This window comes from Mus pahari, chromosome 3 (genome assembly GCF_900095145.1).
Source record: "Mus pahari chromosome 3, PAHARI_EIJ_v1.1, whole genome shotgun sequence".
Classification (NCBI taxonomy): domain Eukaryota; kingdom Metazoa; phylum Chordata; class Mammalia; order Rodentia; family Muridae; genus Mus; species Mus pahari.
This window is the reverse complement of record NC_034592.1, coordinates 26104855-26122397: the sequence shown is the minus strand read 5'-3', so window position 1 is coordinate 26122397 and position 17543 is coordinate 26104855. Positions and strand designations below refer to the sequence as shown.

The 17543-nt window shown below is 38.3% G+C and overlaps 1 protein-coding gene across 2 annotated transcripts in view; it reads left to right on the top strand.

Annotated features, from left to right (window-relative positions):
• Nr6a1 (nuclear receptor subfamily 6 group A member 1) overlaps positions 1–17543 on the top strand; it is a 183235-nt gene that overhangs the window by 30543 nt on the left and 135149 nt on the right. For both annotated transcript variants that reach the window (XM_021193272.2, XM_021193273.2), the window contains exons 2-3: positions 2979–3020; positions 15809–15853. In XM_021193272.2, the coding sequence (XP_021048931.1) occupies positions 2979–3020; positions 15809–15853 (87 nt within the window). The remainder of the gene's footprint in view (positions 1–2978; positions 3021–15808; positions 15854–17543) is intronic.

Genomic DNA, 17543 nt, shown 5'->3' with positions numbered 1-17543 from the left:
CTCTCCTCTCTCCTCTCTCCTCTCTCCTCTCTCCTCTCCTCTCCTCTCCTCTCCTCTCCCCTTCTTCCCTCTATCCCTCCCATTCTCCTTCCCTCTTTCCTCCCCTTTCAGAGGTTCTCTGAAACACTAGTAGATAAAAATCCATTGTATCTGCATTTGGTCATATATGTGTGTATATTGGCAGAGCCTATATAACCTAACCTGAGTTCTGATCTAGGTATACTAAGCAAAGGTGGACTTATATATAGAAGGTAGCATATGTACAGGAAGGGAGGCTAAAAAGTATATTGGACAGAGAACCATGATGTAGTTAAGAAATTATGAGTTCTGGATTATGAGTTGGGATGTGGTAGAGGTCATAAAGTTGAAGTAGGAAGCTTGCTTGATTATGAAGGTAGGATGATTGATTATAACTGAAGATTTGGCCTTGTAAAGGATCTCTCGCCTCTCTGGGCTGCTGAGATTTCACAGGTTTCAGGGTTCTTTTGTATCGTGATGTCTTTTTATGGTCAGATGAAAACATTCTCATAGTGACATTCCCTTGCTTTTGCAAAATGCACTGGAATGCATTACCTGTTCCCCATAAACTTTTTTTTGTTCATACTTGGAAATATATACTTAAAAGTTTAAGCTAATTTTGAGGTAAATATGCTACTTTGTAGTCAGAATAACAAAAGATCCGTAACTATAATCTGTCACTATACCCTAGGCAACCAAGATTTTGATCTTTATATTTTAACAAATGTCTGGAGAAGAACTTGTCATCTGAAAATTCCTTTTGTATTAAAGAAGAGTCTGGGGCAAGTGCGGCGGCACACCCCTTTAATCCCAGCACTGAGGAGGCAGAGGCAGGCAAATCTCTTGAGTTTAAGGCCAGCCTTATCTACAGAGTGAGCTCCAGGACAGCCAAGGCTACACAGAGACACTGTTTTGACAAATAATTCACATTTAGAAGGAAAAGGAATAGTCCTAAACTTAGAGCCATTTAGGGATCACATGCCATAAGATAGATGATTTACTAAACCAATTGTTCATGGTAGCTATTTGTATTGACATTTCAAAGTTGGTTTATAGTTGTTAAAGAAACAGGTGAGTATAGGATTCCCTTTCACTTTTTTTTTTTTTTTTTTTTTTTTTTTTTTTTTTTTTTTTTTGTTTTTTTTTGGTTTTTTGAGACAGGGTTTCTCTGTGTAGCCCTGGCTGTCCTGGAACTAACTTTGTAGACCAGGCTGGCCTCGAACTCAGAAATCCGCCTGCCCCTGCTATGTATTTGCTATGTTATCAAAGATAACCTTAAATTGCTGGTTCTCCTGTGCCTACCTACCGAGTACTGGGATGTAGAGAAATTTTAATCCAGCAACATGGCTGCTCTGGCAAGAGATCACATCCAAAGATATGATCTGGCTAGAATACAAACATGGCCTGGATTATACTATAGTATGATCTGGCTGGAATGTAGACATATTCCTTACTCCCTAACAATGAAGGTTAGTTTGTAGAAGGAAACAGCCATGTTTGAAAGTGATCTCTAATTAAGGGTCAGACAAAGTAAAAAAAATTAGAAAAATATTTGAATGAGTCAGAGATAGGTTACACACAACTCATAGAATAACAGAGGAAGAGAGGTTACTTAAGAGCAGGGAGCTCTCTTTAAGCTTTTACCTTTCTTACTTTCTAGCCTTCCTTCTCGCTTTCCCTTCCCCCCTCTTTCCACGTGGCCATGGCCTGTCCGGTGTCTGTCTGTCTGTCTGTCTGTCTCTCTCCCTTCTCTCTTTCTTCCTGCCTTTCTACAAAAAACGCTCTAAAACCGTTTAAAAAAAAAAAAAAAGGAGAGCTAAAAAAGGTGTGATGTGTCTATGGCAGGGCATATGACAGGTTTTTGGTCAGTTTTATAGAAACAGGTTTCAGAGAGAACAAGATAGACACAGTTGAAGACAGAAGGAGCCAGAAGATTAGAACATATTGCCAAAGTACATATGATGCCAAGCATAACAATTCAGTCAGACGCCAAGAGAAGCCAGATTGAATCAGTCAGCTTGGAAGGTTAGATTGTAAGGGGGCTAGAAGCTTCTAGGCCTAGGCCTAGGGATAGTTAGTGCAGAGAAGCATGCTGGATTCAGTCCAGGTCTTACAGTCACACAGCTTGGGTATTTCTTTCATCTCATCCCTTCATCTGAGGAAGTAAGAGACATTTACATTTACACTGAGATTGTAGGCATGTACCACCCTGCCTAGTTCATACAATGCCAGAGATCAAATTGATCACATCGTGTATGCTAAGCAAGCTCTGTAGCAACTTAGATTTATCCCTAGCTCTAATTGGTCATAATCTTTAGTAAACTCATCTTGTATATTTGTTGTAAATTCTTGTTTTGTTTATTTTGCTTTCTTTTGGGACATAATTGATAACATTAAATAAAAAACATAAATATTAAATGAAATTTAACTTTCCTATTAGTTTTTATTCCAGTAGACACTGGCATTTTTATTTATACTTACTGTGCTATTGTTTATTGAGCCCCTACTGTGTACTAAGGAATATTTCTAAATTCTCTTACTCCTGGTACAACTCTGGTACATGCTCTTATCTCCATTTCTTCTTCTTCTTCTTTTTTTTTTTATTAGATATTTTCTTTATTTACATTTCAAATGCTATCCCGAAAGTTCCCTATACCCTCCCCCCTTATCTCCATTTCTATAGGTGGTGAAATGGAAACCTAGAGAGGCAGTCCTTACATTAAGTAGGCAATTCTTAGAACGAGGATTTAAACCCAAACTAATTTTTGAATCTAATTTAGAGTGTGGAAGTGTTACTGGAAATCGAACCCAGTATTTTGTGCATCCTCAGCAAGAACTGAGTCACATCCTAGCCTAAACTCTGCATCCTCCCCCTTGAATGATATTTGATTTTTAATGTTTAGAGTCAGCTTGGAATAATTGAAAAATAATAACTTTTTTCCCTGTTGTTCTCTCCTTAGGTTTCTGTCAGGATGAATTGGCAGAGCTTGATCCAGGCACTAGTAAGTTTTAAATGTTACCCAGTGCTTACTCACTGTTTGTTGGTAAGAAAAGGTGTGACTGTGCACTTACTTATGTCAAACTTAAGGTATCTTTGATACTCTTTATTTGAATGGCCCTCACATTGTATCTTCTCCTAACAATCATAAGAATGATAGTCTGTCCCTCCTTCCTGTTCTTTCCCCTCTCTGCATCACTTCCTTCGTGTGTGTGTGTGTGTGTGTGTGTGTGTGTGTGTGTGTGTGTATGTACATATGCACTTGGAGGCCAATTGTGTGTCCTCCTCTAGTTGCTGTTGTTATTGTTGTTTTGTTGTTGTTATTATTAGGCAGAATTTCTCACTAATCCTGAATCAAGCTTTAGACATCTACCTGTCTCTCTCCAGTGTTGAGATTATGGGCACATACCCACATGCTTGACTTTTTCATGGGTCTTAGGGAGCTAAACTCAGCTGCTGTGCAGCAAATACTTTATCCATTGAACCTTCTCTCTAATACCTCCCTCCCTCCCTCCCTCCCTCCCTCCCTTCCTTCCTTCCTTCCTGAAACAGGATTTCTCTGTGTAACAGCCCTGACTGTCCTAGAACTCACTTTGTAAACCAGGCTGATTTTAAACTCAAAGAGATCTGCCCATCTGCCTCTCAAGTACTGGGATTATAGGTGTACACCACCACGCCCGGCAATACTTTCTTTTTCTTTGAGGCAGGGTCTTATAGTTCAGCTAGTCTCAAACTCACTGTAGATGGTGATGGCTTTGAGTTCCCGATTCTCCTGTTTGTGCCTCCTGAGCGCTGGAATTACAAATGTGTGCCACCATGCTCAGCTTTATGTTCATATTTATACATTTATAATTGATAATCTTTGTGCCAGTTTAATTTGAAAAGTATTTGCATCTATACTGTTAAGATTAAGGTAGGCTGGGCAGTGGAGGCACATGCCTTTAATCCCAGTACTTGGGAGGCAGAAGCAGGCAGATTTCTGAGTTTGAAGCCAGCCTGGTCTACAGAGTGAGTTCCAGGACAGCCAAGGCTACACAGAGAAACCCTGTCTCAAAAAACAAAAACAAAGACAAAACAAAACAAAAAATTAAGGTATAAGAGTGACTGTTTTAAGATATCTTTCAAGACTATGGAAGTCTTGGTCATAGTCATTTAAATTTTCTGTGCTCTCATACTATTGCATGAAATAATCTGGGACATAGCTATAGCTGTTAGAGAAATAAGCATGAGTATGTCTACTGGATATTGACCTTATTTTGTTGTAGTGCTGAAAGGTTAAATGTTAATTTAGATTTAAAATTTAGGAGATGGTCTAGTTACCTTATAGTTCTAGAACTTTTAAAGAGTCATGGGGCTAACCAACCATTAGGTACGTGATGAAGCTTATCTTTTACCCACTGGCTAATATCATCCCTGAGAAGATGAGCTTTCTCGTGTATTTTCCCCATACACCATAAGATTCGTGCTTGTTCAACTAGTGCTATATTGCTAAGCAGAATAAGTCCATGATATTTATCAAATGTCAGGAAGTTAGATTTGCTTTTTACAAAACCTTTAATTACTTAATCGTGTATGTAGGGAGCGTTTGATACAACATACGTGTGAAAGTCAGAGGATAATGTGTGAGAGTTAGTTCTTTTTTTTTTTTTTTTTTAAGATTTATTTATTATCATATGTAAGTATACTGTAGCTGTCTTTAGACACACCAGACGAGTGCGTCAGATCTCATTACAGATGGTTGTGAGCCACCATGTGGTTTCTGGGATTTGAACTCAGGACCTTAGAAAGAGCAATCAGTGCTCTTACCCACTGAGCCATCTCACCAGCCCGAGAGCTAGTTCTTTTACCATGTGTATTCTAGGGATCAAATGTGGGATGTTTGGTAGTATGGTAGTAGAGATCTTACCCCACTGAGTCATCCTAGCAGTTTTAGACATGGTTCTGTGAAATTCACAAAATTCAGAATCAATTTTATATTATGACTACAGACTGTGTGTCAGTACAGTAGCTGAGGGTTAATACAATGTTTTGTCTCTGTCATTCTCTTATGACTAGCCTTGGGAGGAGGAAAAGGTAAGCTCAGTTATTTTGAATTATGGTCCTGTTATAGAAGCATTTTTTCAGTACTAGGAAGGCACTGGTATTTTGTAAGCAGTGTTTCTTGTGACAATACAGAAAGTACACCAAATAATTGAAAACTAAATGAAACACTGTGTTTTTCTTTGCTCAGTTCTTAGCCTTAAATTACACAAATGACTAAGTATAGTTCTTGCCTTTACACATTAGCGATATACTGATAGTATTTGGAAAGTTAATTTTCCATCCTTGAATTTATTAGCAAGTGGCATCCAATTCTGTATTCTTTTTTTTTTTTTTTAGTATTTACTGCAAGTACCTCATGCCATTTGTAGAGCAAAGCCTTGATTATATGAGCTCCTTTACTGAATATGGTGGTTTACAGACTTCTCCATTGCATGAAAATAAACTTGATTATATTATTATAGAGTAGGAGTCACCAAAAATGACTTACTTAGTATATGTGGGAAATAGTCTGTTCCTACATCACTTTTGTGAACTTAGTACTTTAATTTTGTCCTATGTCTTTGAAGAAACATGTAAGGATATAATTATTATAATAATGGGTTGACAAAAGTAAAATTTACAATCTCAGTCTATATTAGTGTTGGAGTTTGAGTGTGCACAGACTTGACTCTGTTTAAGGAAGGAGTCAAGGATTATAGGAAGCTGTAAGACTGATGTGGGCTGTGCAAATTGTATTAGATTTTGATGTTTTGTTTATTAAAGGCAGGATCTCCCTTTGTAGTCTGGACTGTCTTGAATTCACTAATAGTCCATTCTGATTTCAAACTCAAAGGAATCCTTCCTCCTCTTCTTGAATGCTTGGATTATAGGTTCTACTAGGCTAAGCCTGATGATATTGATTGTAATGACTTTAAGATTTAGATGGCTGAGCCATCATTCTAGCCTCCACTTTATTTATTTATTTTTCTTTCGAGACAGGGTTTCTCTGTGTAGCCCTGGCTGTCCTGGAACTCATTTATTTATTTATTTATTTATTTATTTATTTATTTATTTATTTATTTCTTCAAGACAGGGTTTCTTTTCTTTTTCTTTCTTTCTTTCTTTCTTTCTTTCTTTCTTTCTTTCTTTCTTTCTTTTCTTTTCTTTTCTTTTCTTTTCTTTTCTTTTCTTTTCTTTTCTTCTCTTCTTTTCCTGGAACTCACTCTGTAGACCAGGCTGGCCTCAAACTCAGAAATCCACCTGCCTCTGCCCCCCTGAATGCTGGGATTAAAGGCGTGCGACACCACACCTGGCCTTCACTTTTATTTTTAATTATGTGTATGCATCTGTGTATATCTGCATGTGACCGTAGGTGACCTTGATGGAGCAGCTAGAGTTATAGGTGATTGTAGTCACCTCACACCTGCTGTGTCTGGAGCTCAGGTCCTCTGTGAGAGTAGGAAGCATCTGAGCTGTCTTGCCAGATCCCTGATTATCATCATCATCATCATCATCATTATTATTATTTTTGATGCTGCATTTCTGTGTATTCTGACTAGGAGGAATAATATCTCTCGTTAGTATTTTTACATATTAAATTGAATATAATAGAGCTTTCTTTTCATTGTATCTTTGGAATTTAGAGTTCCTAATGTTTTCCCACTGCAAATTCTTAGTGGGAAAAAGCTATTCCTGTTTATTTTGTGACAGGAAGACCTTTGTAGCTAATTTCCAGTTGTGCTCGGTAGTGGTTGTAGATAGTAGATTTGGTACAGCTGTGTTGTACCAAATGGAATATGTTGGAACTACTTAAGGGAAGATTTTATCTACCAGGTGTTCTTTTAGTTACCTTTTCTGTGGTAGAGCAGATGGACAGGGTGCTTCAAATATGAGCTTCTGTTCACATTCTGGCTCCTCCCCACAAGTCTTGGGCTTCCCAGAGTCCAATGTTATGGCCCAGGTTCAGGCTAAGTTCATTTCTACAAGTGTCCTATACTGTGCCCTTAGCATAAGCTGGGTACAAGGGCAGCCAGAGGTCGAGAGAAGTTCAAAACACTATAACCTCTCTGTGTTATGTCCAAGTAACCCCAGTCTGCTCTGCTCCCTGAGTTCCCCTCAGCTACCTTGTTTGCCATGTAGTTGTAAAACTCAAAAGAACAAGGGCTGCCTTGCTACAGGGGAAATAGAGAATAGAAGTCATTGTTGCCTAAAACAGGAGAAATAAGTGATTTATGTTTGGGGTCTAATTAAGCTGTAAAACTGGAACAGTAAAGGGACCTGTGATTTCAAGACAACACTTGCTCTGATTTCTGACATCCAGACAGGGGCTCCCCAATAAAGGCTGTCAGCTTTCTAGGCTAAATTATTAATTCCTTTCATGCCTCTCAGGGATTGTAAACACCCCACAACACAGGAAAACAATTGGTACTGTTCAGTTTTGGGGTAGATAGAGGGTCAGGGGTAAACAGTTGGATTAGTAACAGCTGTTCTTTCTCCCTGCTCCAACTTTTGTCTCTAATCTACTGCAAAGATAGTCTGTGGTTTTTGGCCTATATGTAACGAAGTCTATTTCTTTTCTTGTACTATGATACTAAAATAACTACAGAGAAAACATCAACAAAAAATGAAAATACTTTCATCCTGTTTTCAAAATTGAAGTTGAAGGTTCTTTTTGGTTTATGCTTAGTATTTATGTGATGTTCAAAGGGCACAAATCAAAAGAAAATAGCCACTTGGAATTAGACAGATTTCAAATTGTTTTAGCATTTTTTCTTCCCAGACTAGTCGAGGTTAATAATATAGTTGAATCAAGAGAAAAATGACAATTTTGTTTTAGTTGGTAGTATTACCTTATAGTTTTCTTTAGAACATTAAAATGTAAATAAAAAATCCCTGATCTCCTCACTAAGAAATGTTATCATTAGAGAATAGTCTTTGCAGGTTTGAAATCAACTTTTAATTATTAAGAATCATATATGTATTTTTGTACCCCATTTTCCCTTATACATATAAGGGAATATCCCTTATAGAGCATTATTCCCAAGTCATGAGACATTTGTTTTAATAAATATTTTTAATAGCAGGATGGCAACTTCATTGAAGGGGAACAACTTTGAAATGGTTTATGTAGCCATTTTTTTTTGTTGTTTTTTTTTGTTTTTTGTGACAGGGTTTCTCTGTATAGCCCTGGCTGTCCTGGAATTCACTTTGTAGACCAGGCTGGCCTCGAACTCAGAGATCTGCCTGCCTCTGCCTCTGCCTCTGCCTCTGCCTCTGCCTCTGCCTCTGCCTCCCGAGTGCTGGGATTAAAGGCGTGCACCACCATGCCCAGCTGCCATTTTAATTTAATTTTATTTTATTTCTGGGCATTCAGATGGTTCTTTTTCCTAAATTACACACCATGCCAATGCACATGTCCATAGTTCACAAGTCCACATTTCAAATTAGTGCTTTAGTTTTTTTATATAAGCATAACCTTGTGAATTAAAGAAGCATGATCTGGAGAGAGAACTTTGTTGATAAGGGCATCTGATTGCTTTTGTAGAACACCAGGGTTATCTTCATAGTGGGCTCACAACCATCTGTCACTCCAGTTTCAGGGAATTGGATGCCCTCTTCTGGCTTCTGCAAACAATGCATACATGTACACAAACCTACACAGGCACACATACACATAGAAAAATAAATAAGAAATAAAAAAGTGTTCATTCCGGCTCAAGATTACTTAGCTTCAATTTGGCCTCAGTATTTTGTTATCTTTGCAATTTTGGTTAAATTATGTAATCTCAAAAAATTATGTAATCTCTGTGCATCAGTTTTCTCATCTGAAAATGCAAATAGTAAAAGTATTCCGATTATGAGGATTAAGTGAAGTAATATGTAAAGGGTATAGAACAGTGTATAAGAAATGGCAAACATATGCTGTTCTAGGCTATTATTGTATTGTTGAAATTCTCAGTCTGTATTCATTGGCTGTTGTAATCACATTTAGTAGAGTAACCCCATCTTTTTAAAAAAATAATTTATTTAATTTTATTTTATGTGCATTGGTGTGAGGGTGTCAGATCCCCTAGAACTGGAATCATAGACAGTTTTGAGCCACCATGTCAGTGCTAGGAATTGAATCCAAGTCCTCTGGAAGAGCTCTAAGACTATGTAGCTCTTAACCATTGAGCCATCTCTCCAGCTTCTTAATGACATAAACATGAGCCATTCTATATATTAGCATATGTTACTGCTTCCAAGAAATAGTTTACTTGTTGGTATTACAGGCTGATGTTTGGCATTTTGTTCTTTACCATTTGGCTCATAGGGGACTTGTCATCATTCCTCCAATCAGCAGCATAGGATAAGTTATCAATTACTCATTTATTTAACTTCTTAGTACACTGAAGACGTTAACTGTCAGATTATTTTTAAAATATTCACATTATACAAGTGTCTTAGTTAGGATTTTACTGCTGTGAACAGACACCATGACCAAGGCAACTCTTACAAGGGCAACATTTAATTGGGGCTGGCTTACAGGTTCAGAGGTTCAGTCCATTATCATCAAGGCAGGAACATGGCAGCATCCAGGCAAGCATGGTTCAGGAGGAGCTGAGAGTTCGACATCTTCATCTGAAGGCTGCTAGCAGAATACTGGCTTCCAGGCAGCTAGGATGAGGGTCTTAAAGCCCACACCCACAGTGACACACCTACTCCAACAAGGTCACACCTACTCCAACATGGCCACACCTTTTTATAGTATTACTCCCTGGCCAAGCATGTACAAACCATTACAGCAAGGTTAATAGCATATTCAGGAAATATTTTTGTACTGTTTAATATTTGATCATTACTTTAAAAACATTGTATATTTTAGGTTTTTGCTTACCTAGATTTTCTTACCAACTTACTTTCATTTTTAATTTATTTTATTTTTACCTTATGTGCATTAGTGTTTTGCCTGCATGAATGTCTATGTGAGAGTGTTAGTTCCTGGAATTCAGACAGCTACCAGCTGCTATGTGGGTACTGGGAATTGAAGACAGGTCCTCTAGAAGAGCAGTTAGTGCTTTTAACCTATGGGTCATCTTTCTAGCCCCCTTTCAACTTCCTCAACCTCCCTGTCCCCCACCCCCCTTTTTATTCTATTGGAGACAGGATCTGACTATGTAGCTCTGGGTAACCTGGAACTCACTCACTATGACAGATAGGCCAGACTTGAACTCATCTCTGCCTTCTGTCTGAGTGCTCAGCTTACCAGACTTTATTTTTTTGTTTTTGAGACAGGGTTTCTCTGTGTAACAGCTCTGACAGTTCTGGAGCTCACTTGGTAAACCAGGCTGACTGACTCTGCATCCTGAATGCTAGGATTGCTGGGCTTACCAGACTTTTAAAAATAATATGTATCTGTTGTCCAAATGACTAGGTAAATGAATATAGGAACACCTTCTACCTCTCTATTATTCATAAATCCTATGTAAGTTCCATATTTTCTGAAAATAAGCCAAGTTAAGGAAGGGAAAAGAGAGATGAGCTAGGCATGCTGATACATGCTTAAGATCGAGGGAGGTTGTGACTGGAGGTCATTGATTATCTTGCTTTTATGGGTTATATAGTGAGACATTGTATCAAAAACCAAACCAAATGAAAAATTAAAAACAAAACAAGCCAAACAAACAAAACCCTAAAACAACCCCTGATCTCAGAGACTTTAAATCAATCATTTACCATAATGGTAAATGATTACTCATTGGGGATATGTAGAAGACAGTGAAATGTACAATCAAGATAAAGAAAGCTTTGTAAGATAGCCTGTCACTACTAACTTATTCTGGCTTTTCAATTAGCTGTCAACTATCTTGAGATCTCGAGGAGAATTTGGGGTGTGGGGTTTCTCTATGTAGCCCAGCCTGTCCTGGCACTCACAGAGATCTACCTGCCTCTTCTTCCCAAGGGCTTGGAATAAAGACATGCATTACCACACCTGGCAACATATATCATAGTTTTTGATATTGAAAAGTAGTACAGGTGCTGTACCAGTGGTTAAGAATACTATCTGCTCTAACACACGACTCAGGTTCAACACTATGACCAAAAAGCAAACTGGGGAAGGAACAGATTTATTTGGCTTACACTTTCAGATCATAATCCATCACTGGAGGAAGTCAGGACAGGAACTCAAACAGGATTGGAACTTGGAAGCAAGAGCTGATGCAGAGGCGAGGAGGAAGGGTGTTGCTTACTGACCTGATTCACAAGGCTTGCTTAGTCTGCTTCGTTATAGAACTCGGAACCACCAGTCCAGGGATGGCGTCACCCACCATTGTCTGGACTCTCCCTCGATGAACACTAATTGAGAAGATGTCTTACAGCTGGATCTCATGGAGGCATTTCCTTAAAGGAGGCTCTTTCTCTGATGACTCTAATTTGTGTCAAATTGACACACAAAGCCAGCCAGTACAGGGGCAACATTGCATGTTGGGCTTCACTGTTGACCTTTTTCAGTGTTATATATTGCCCACAAACTTCTGGGGAATTCTTGTCTCTGCCTCCTAGCTCTGTACAAACAGTGGGATTATAGGTGCATGGGTTCTGGGAATCTGAACTCAGGTTCAGTTTATTTGGATGTCAAGAAGTTTATTCACTTAGACTTTACCTTACCCTGAGAAATACTATTTATTGGGCATTTCTTATGTGGCAAACACTGCAGTATTCTAACAGTTATGTGTTAGGAATATGCCATATAAGATCATTTGATAAATTTGTCTTTATAGGATCTGACCTGTTTAATTCAGTGCTGTTTTTTCTTCCTCTTTCCTGTATGTGCCAAGCTTTAGCCACAGTATAAAGGCCACAGCTCTGTTAAGGGTTGCTGATTTAACAGGAAAGGTAGACACAAACCTATGTGGCTTTTTACCTTAGAGTGTAAACTGACATGTTTACAAACTGCTTAACATTGATTTTTTTTCATTAAACACTTAAAATAGCTATTTTAAATATTCTATATTTAGATAAGAACTGTGAGGCCTGCTTGAGAAGGTAAAATGGTCCCGAAGTATGCCATGAAGTTAGTTTATGGCTACAGAGACCTTATTTAACTGAACTGTCTGTAACCACCTTAATTTTGGTGAGTCTCAAATGATGGGTTTGAAGAAATAACCCAGTGGCATAGCCTTTTGCTAGTATGTACAAGGTTCTTGGTTCAGTTCCCATGATCATCATCATCATTGGAGACAGGGTAATTCTTTGTGTAATTCTAACTGGCCTTGAACTCACAGAGATCTGCCTGCTTCTGCCTCCAAGTGTTGGTATTAAAGGCTTGTGCCGCTACATGTGTCCCCAACTTTTTACTTCTTTAAAAAAGAGTTTATGTGTGTCAGGATGGCACAATGGGTAGAGGAATTGTTACTCAAGTCTGGTGACTTGAGTTTGATCCTCAGAATCCATGTAAAGGAAAGAATTGATCCCATAGAGTTGCCCATTGACTGATCTTCACAAGTGAGATATGAAAGGCTCGTGGCCTCCCAGCATATATACAATAAGAAATAAGGTTTGAATATATTTTTGTAAGTATATCCATGTATATGTGTGTTTTATATGTACATGTGAAGAGTTGAAGACAATATAATGTCTTTTTCCTCTCCTTCTCTCCCCCCTTCCCTTTCCTTTGAGACAGGGTCTCACTCTGTAGCCCTGGCTGGTCGGGAACTCATTTTGTAGGCCAGGCTAGTCTTGAATGCACAGACCTGCTTGCATTTGTCTGAGTGCTGAGATTAAAGGCATGGACTACCATGCCAAGCCCTGTATCATGATTTTTATGTGTATGTTTTATGAGTTTTTGTTTTTGTTTTTTGTTTTTGTTTTTGTTTTGTTTTGTTTGAGACAGGGTTTCTCTGTCCTGGCTGTCCTGGAACTCAATTTGTAGACCAGGCTGGACTCTGAACTCACAGAGATCCATCAATCTGCCTCTGCTGCCTGAGTGCTGGGATTAAAGGCACCACCCCTACCTGGCTCTGATGGCTTTTCAAAAAGTATCAGTTGAGCATCTTTTGCATTATAGGGTGATTTTTGGACACAAACTGGAAGAGTTCACTGGCAAATTAAGTCCACAAAGAAATTTCTTTTATGGCTCAGATTAAGGACTGTTGTATCCTTTATGAGACAGTTTCTCTCCTAAAGCATATTAAGATAAATTTGTAAGTCTCTCTGTTTTCCCTTAATGTTTGTTTCCTCCTCCATAGCATTTGCTCTGTGATTAGGTGGTTCCTGGCTCTAGCAGTTGCCCTGTGCTTCTAAAGGCCCAGCTCAGTATGTAGCAACACTGTCACATCAGGTCTCCTGAATGTGGCCCTTTGCTGGGAGGTTCTTTCTGACAGGATTCTTTTGAACAAGGTGGGGGTGGGATGAGATTGAGAGTTTAGGCTGAACTCTCCCAATCACTTGACCTCTGCCCCTGTTTCAGGGTTTATACTGACTTCTAGGCATTCTCTATGGAGCCAAGAGTTGAGGACTTGTTTACAATTGGTGAAAAGATAGTTGGATTCAAAGACAATTGTTGAGTCCTTGTGTAGCCATGGATGCCTGTTACTATCTGGTGGGTGCAGGGAATGCTTGGAGATTTGTAATGGATGACTAAGAAGGAATGTTTTAAAAAAAAATCTGAGACTAGATTTTAGCAATTTTTTTTTTCCTGTGGGAGCAGTATTGTAACAGTTTGAGACAACCTTGTGTCTGTGTGTGTGTGAGGAGGGATAAGTGGTACATCTGCCAAAGCAAGCATGTGAAGGTCAGAGGACAACTTTGTGAAGTTGTTTCTTTTTTTTTATTTTTTTTTTTTTGGTTTTTCGAGACAGGGTTTCTCTGCATAGCCTTGGCTGTCCTGGAACTCACTTTGTAGACCAGGCTGGCCTCGAACTCAGAAATCCGCCTGCCTCTGCCTCCCAAGTATTGGGATTAAAGGCGTGCGCCACCATGCCGGGCTTGTGGAGTTGATTCTTGACTTCTGGCTTTAGGTGGGTTCTAGGGATCATTTGCATGTCATCAGGCTTGTGTGTCACCTGCTTTTACCCACTGAGTCATCTCTCTGGCCCTCTTAGTTTTAAAAACGCTGAAAATGTTTGTTTGAGTTCAATACCTTGGTATAGAATGCATGAGAATCTTTCCTTATCCTGTTTGGTTTTTCACTCTGAAGACTAGGCTGGCCTCTAACTCAGTGACCCACTCGTGTTTTGCCTCTTAAGTGCCAGGCTCAAAGGAGTGCACTACTACATTCACCCAGCCATTTAAACTTTTCAAAGTAAGAATCTTTTATGATTAAGGAAGATAGAATATGTTTTAATGAAAAATTGGTTCCCTTTCAGCCGCCAAGTTTATGAAACTATCCTGCTAAGTAGTTTTCAAGCCTTAGCTCTAGCTTCCCACTTAGAGCACAGGCTTCATATCTAGATTATATGCATTCATTCTTATCCCTCCTGTCCCTCAATTTTTATTTTATTTTTATTTTATTTTTTGAGGAAGAATTTTTATGTAGCTGGGCTGATCTTGATAACCCTGTGTTGTCAGGGCTGGCTTTAACTCAAGATTTTCTTACCTTAACCATACCAAGCCAGAATTCTCTTCTTTTGAAATTGCTCTGAGGAAGAAACACTCTAAAAGCCTAGACTAGATCAGTGAGATGGCTCAGCCAGGTAAAGTGGCTTGTTGCAAACCCTAGCCTTCTGAATTCAGTGCCTGTAACCCACATGGTGGAAGGAGAGAACCAGCCCTCTCACGTTGTCCTTTGACCTACACATGTACACTTTGACATGTGCATGCATATACATATATATGTGTGTGCATATGCAAGCACATACACACTCACAGTGTAAATGAAAAATTAAAGCCTAAAATAATGTTTTGAAGTGCCTACTAACAGCCCCACTTCTAGAATTGGTCTCCTATTTTTTTTTTTTTTTTTAAAGACCTGTTTTTTTTATTATGTATGTGAGGGCACTGTAGCTGTCTTCAGACATACCAGGAGAGGGCATTGGATCCCATTACAGATGGTTGTGAGCCACCATGTGGTTGTTGGGAAATGAACTCAGGACCTTTGGAAGAGCAGCCAGTGCTCTTAACCATTGAGCCATCTCTCCAGCTCCCTGGCCTCCGAGACTTGGCCACAATGGAGGTTGGCCTTGGTGGCAGTGCACACGTTTAGTATCAACAGAGGCTGGTGGGCTCTGTGACTTCAGTGACATCCTGTTTCGAAAAGAAAGAATAAATGGCGCATTTGTTCAGTAGTTTTTTTATGAGATGGAGTATACTGGCAATAACAAGATTAACTGCTGAAAGTGCCCCTATTGGAATGCATAGTACTGTAGAAAATCCCAGAACGTGGGAAGTAGAGGCATGAGAATCAGGAGTTCAGGATGATGCATAGTAAATTCCAGGCCAGCCTGAAATACATGAGCCCATGTTAGAAAAGAGACTGCACAAGCAGAAGCTTGCATGCAGACATCTGCTGACACCTGTGGAGCAGGAGTTCTTCATCCATAAAACTGAATGATCCCTGCTAGGGGTCACTGTACAACACAAGTACTGCTGGGCTATGTAAGTTACCATTGTTAACCCACTCGTTATTCCTGAATCTTTCTCCTTGGCTAAAATATGGGAATAAAAGGTCTAACTTCTTTGTTAATATTTAATGAGCATTTACTGTATTATATCATTCAAGTATTGCTTTGTTTACTTTTTCTAGCAGCTCTATGAAGTTATTCTCAACTCTAGTTCTGTTTTGCTTTGCAGATGGAGAGACTGACAGTTTAACACTTGGCCAAGGCCATATACCTGGTAAGTGGTGGAGCTGCTCTGTGTGATCCCAAAGCCCTCATTTTTTGTATCTTTTTAAAATTGAGGTATGAATTTTTTTCATACAAGGAAATGTTCCTATCTGAAAATGTAAATCAAAGCGGTGTTCACAAGGTCATTTGTTAATCATTGTAATCCATCGTCAAAATTTCCTTATTCTTTTTCTTATTTTGATCCAATATTTAATCCCTAAAACCTAGTAACTTTTTAATACTTGTTCTACAGTCTTACATGAATAATTTCACACACATTTGCTCTTTTGTGCCTCTGCAGTCCAATATTTGACAATAATCCATAATTCACATGTTAATAGCTCGCTCCTTCCTTCCTTCCTTCCTTCCTTCCTTCCTTCCTTCCTTCCTTCCTTCCTTCCTTCCTTTTCTCTCCTTTAAAAAAAAACTTTTTAATATTCATTCATTCATTTATTTACTTACAATGTGAGGGGGTGCATGTGCCAGGGTGCACATATGGAAGTCAGAAGACAATTTGTAGGAGTGTTCTCTCCTTCCACCATGTGGATCTCAGGATTTGAACTTAGGTTGTTAGGCTTGATGACAAAGGCCTTTACCCAGTGAGCCATCTCACTGGCCCAATAGTTCATTTCTTTTAATTGCTGAGTAGTATTCCACTGACAGTGTCACAAGTAATTCTTCTGCTGACACCTGGAATGTTTCTGCTTTATTATATATCATGCAGTTTTTAGATTTCTTACACAAAATTTTGTATACGTACATACTTATTGATCCTCTAAGGCATAATAAAAATCGGTGGTAGTAAATACACAGTAAATTTTTTATAGTCACTAGTATTTCAAAATGTTTTTATACATTTTATAGTTCTAGTACCATGTGAAGTCCACTTTCATGTGCTTGCAAGTAGTTTGTATTGTCAGGGTTTTTATTTTTAGAATTCCAATGAGCATTGTAATGGGATGGGATTTTTCAATCTGCATTTCTTGTAATGTTATCATACAGTTATTGAATATTCATATGTCATCTTTTTAAATGGCTCAAGTCTTGACCATTAGAAACATTAAGCTCTTTGTCTACTTTTTGTATTGTTGGCATTTTTATATTTTGGGTTTGTCATACAATATATGTAGTATGAATATTTTTCCTAGTCTTGTTTTTGTTTTCATTTTTAACATGTTAATATGGTGAATACAACTTGTAATTTTTTATGAAGCCTTATTTTTGGAATCTTTTGTTATTAATTCTTATTATCTTCACTAGAAAATCTTAATTTAACCAAATTCCATTTTCTTTTAGAAACTATGATTTTAGGACTAAATTCATATTCATAATTTTGACATGTTTTATAAAATAGGAATCAAAGTTTTTTCATATGGAAATTTGTTTCTTGTCAAAGTCTCAATGAATATTTTGAAGTTTTTCTTAAAAAAAAAAACCTATGTGAATCTGTGGGGTTTTTATTCTCTTTCATTAATCTTTTTAAATCTTACAACTATTCTTCCTTTTCAAAGTTATTTTGGCTTAGTTTTTGTTTGTTTGTTTTTTGTTTTTAAAAAGTCCATATAAAGTTTAGAATCAACTTATTTAAAAAACAAAAGCATAGCCAGGCAGTGGTGGTGCACGCCTTTAATCCCAGCACTCAGGAGGCAGAGGCAGGCAGATTTCTGAGTTCGAGGCCAGCCTGGTCTACAGAGTGAGTT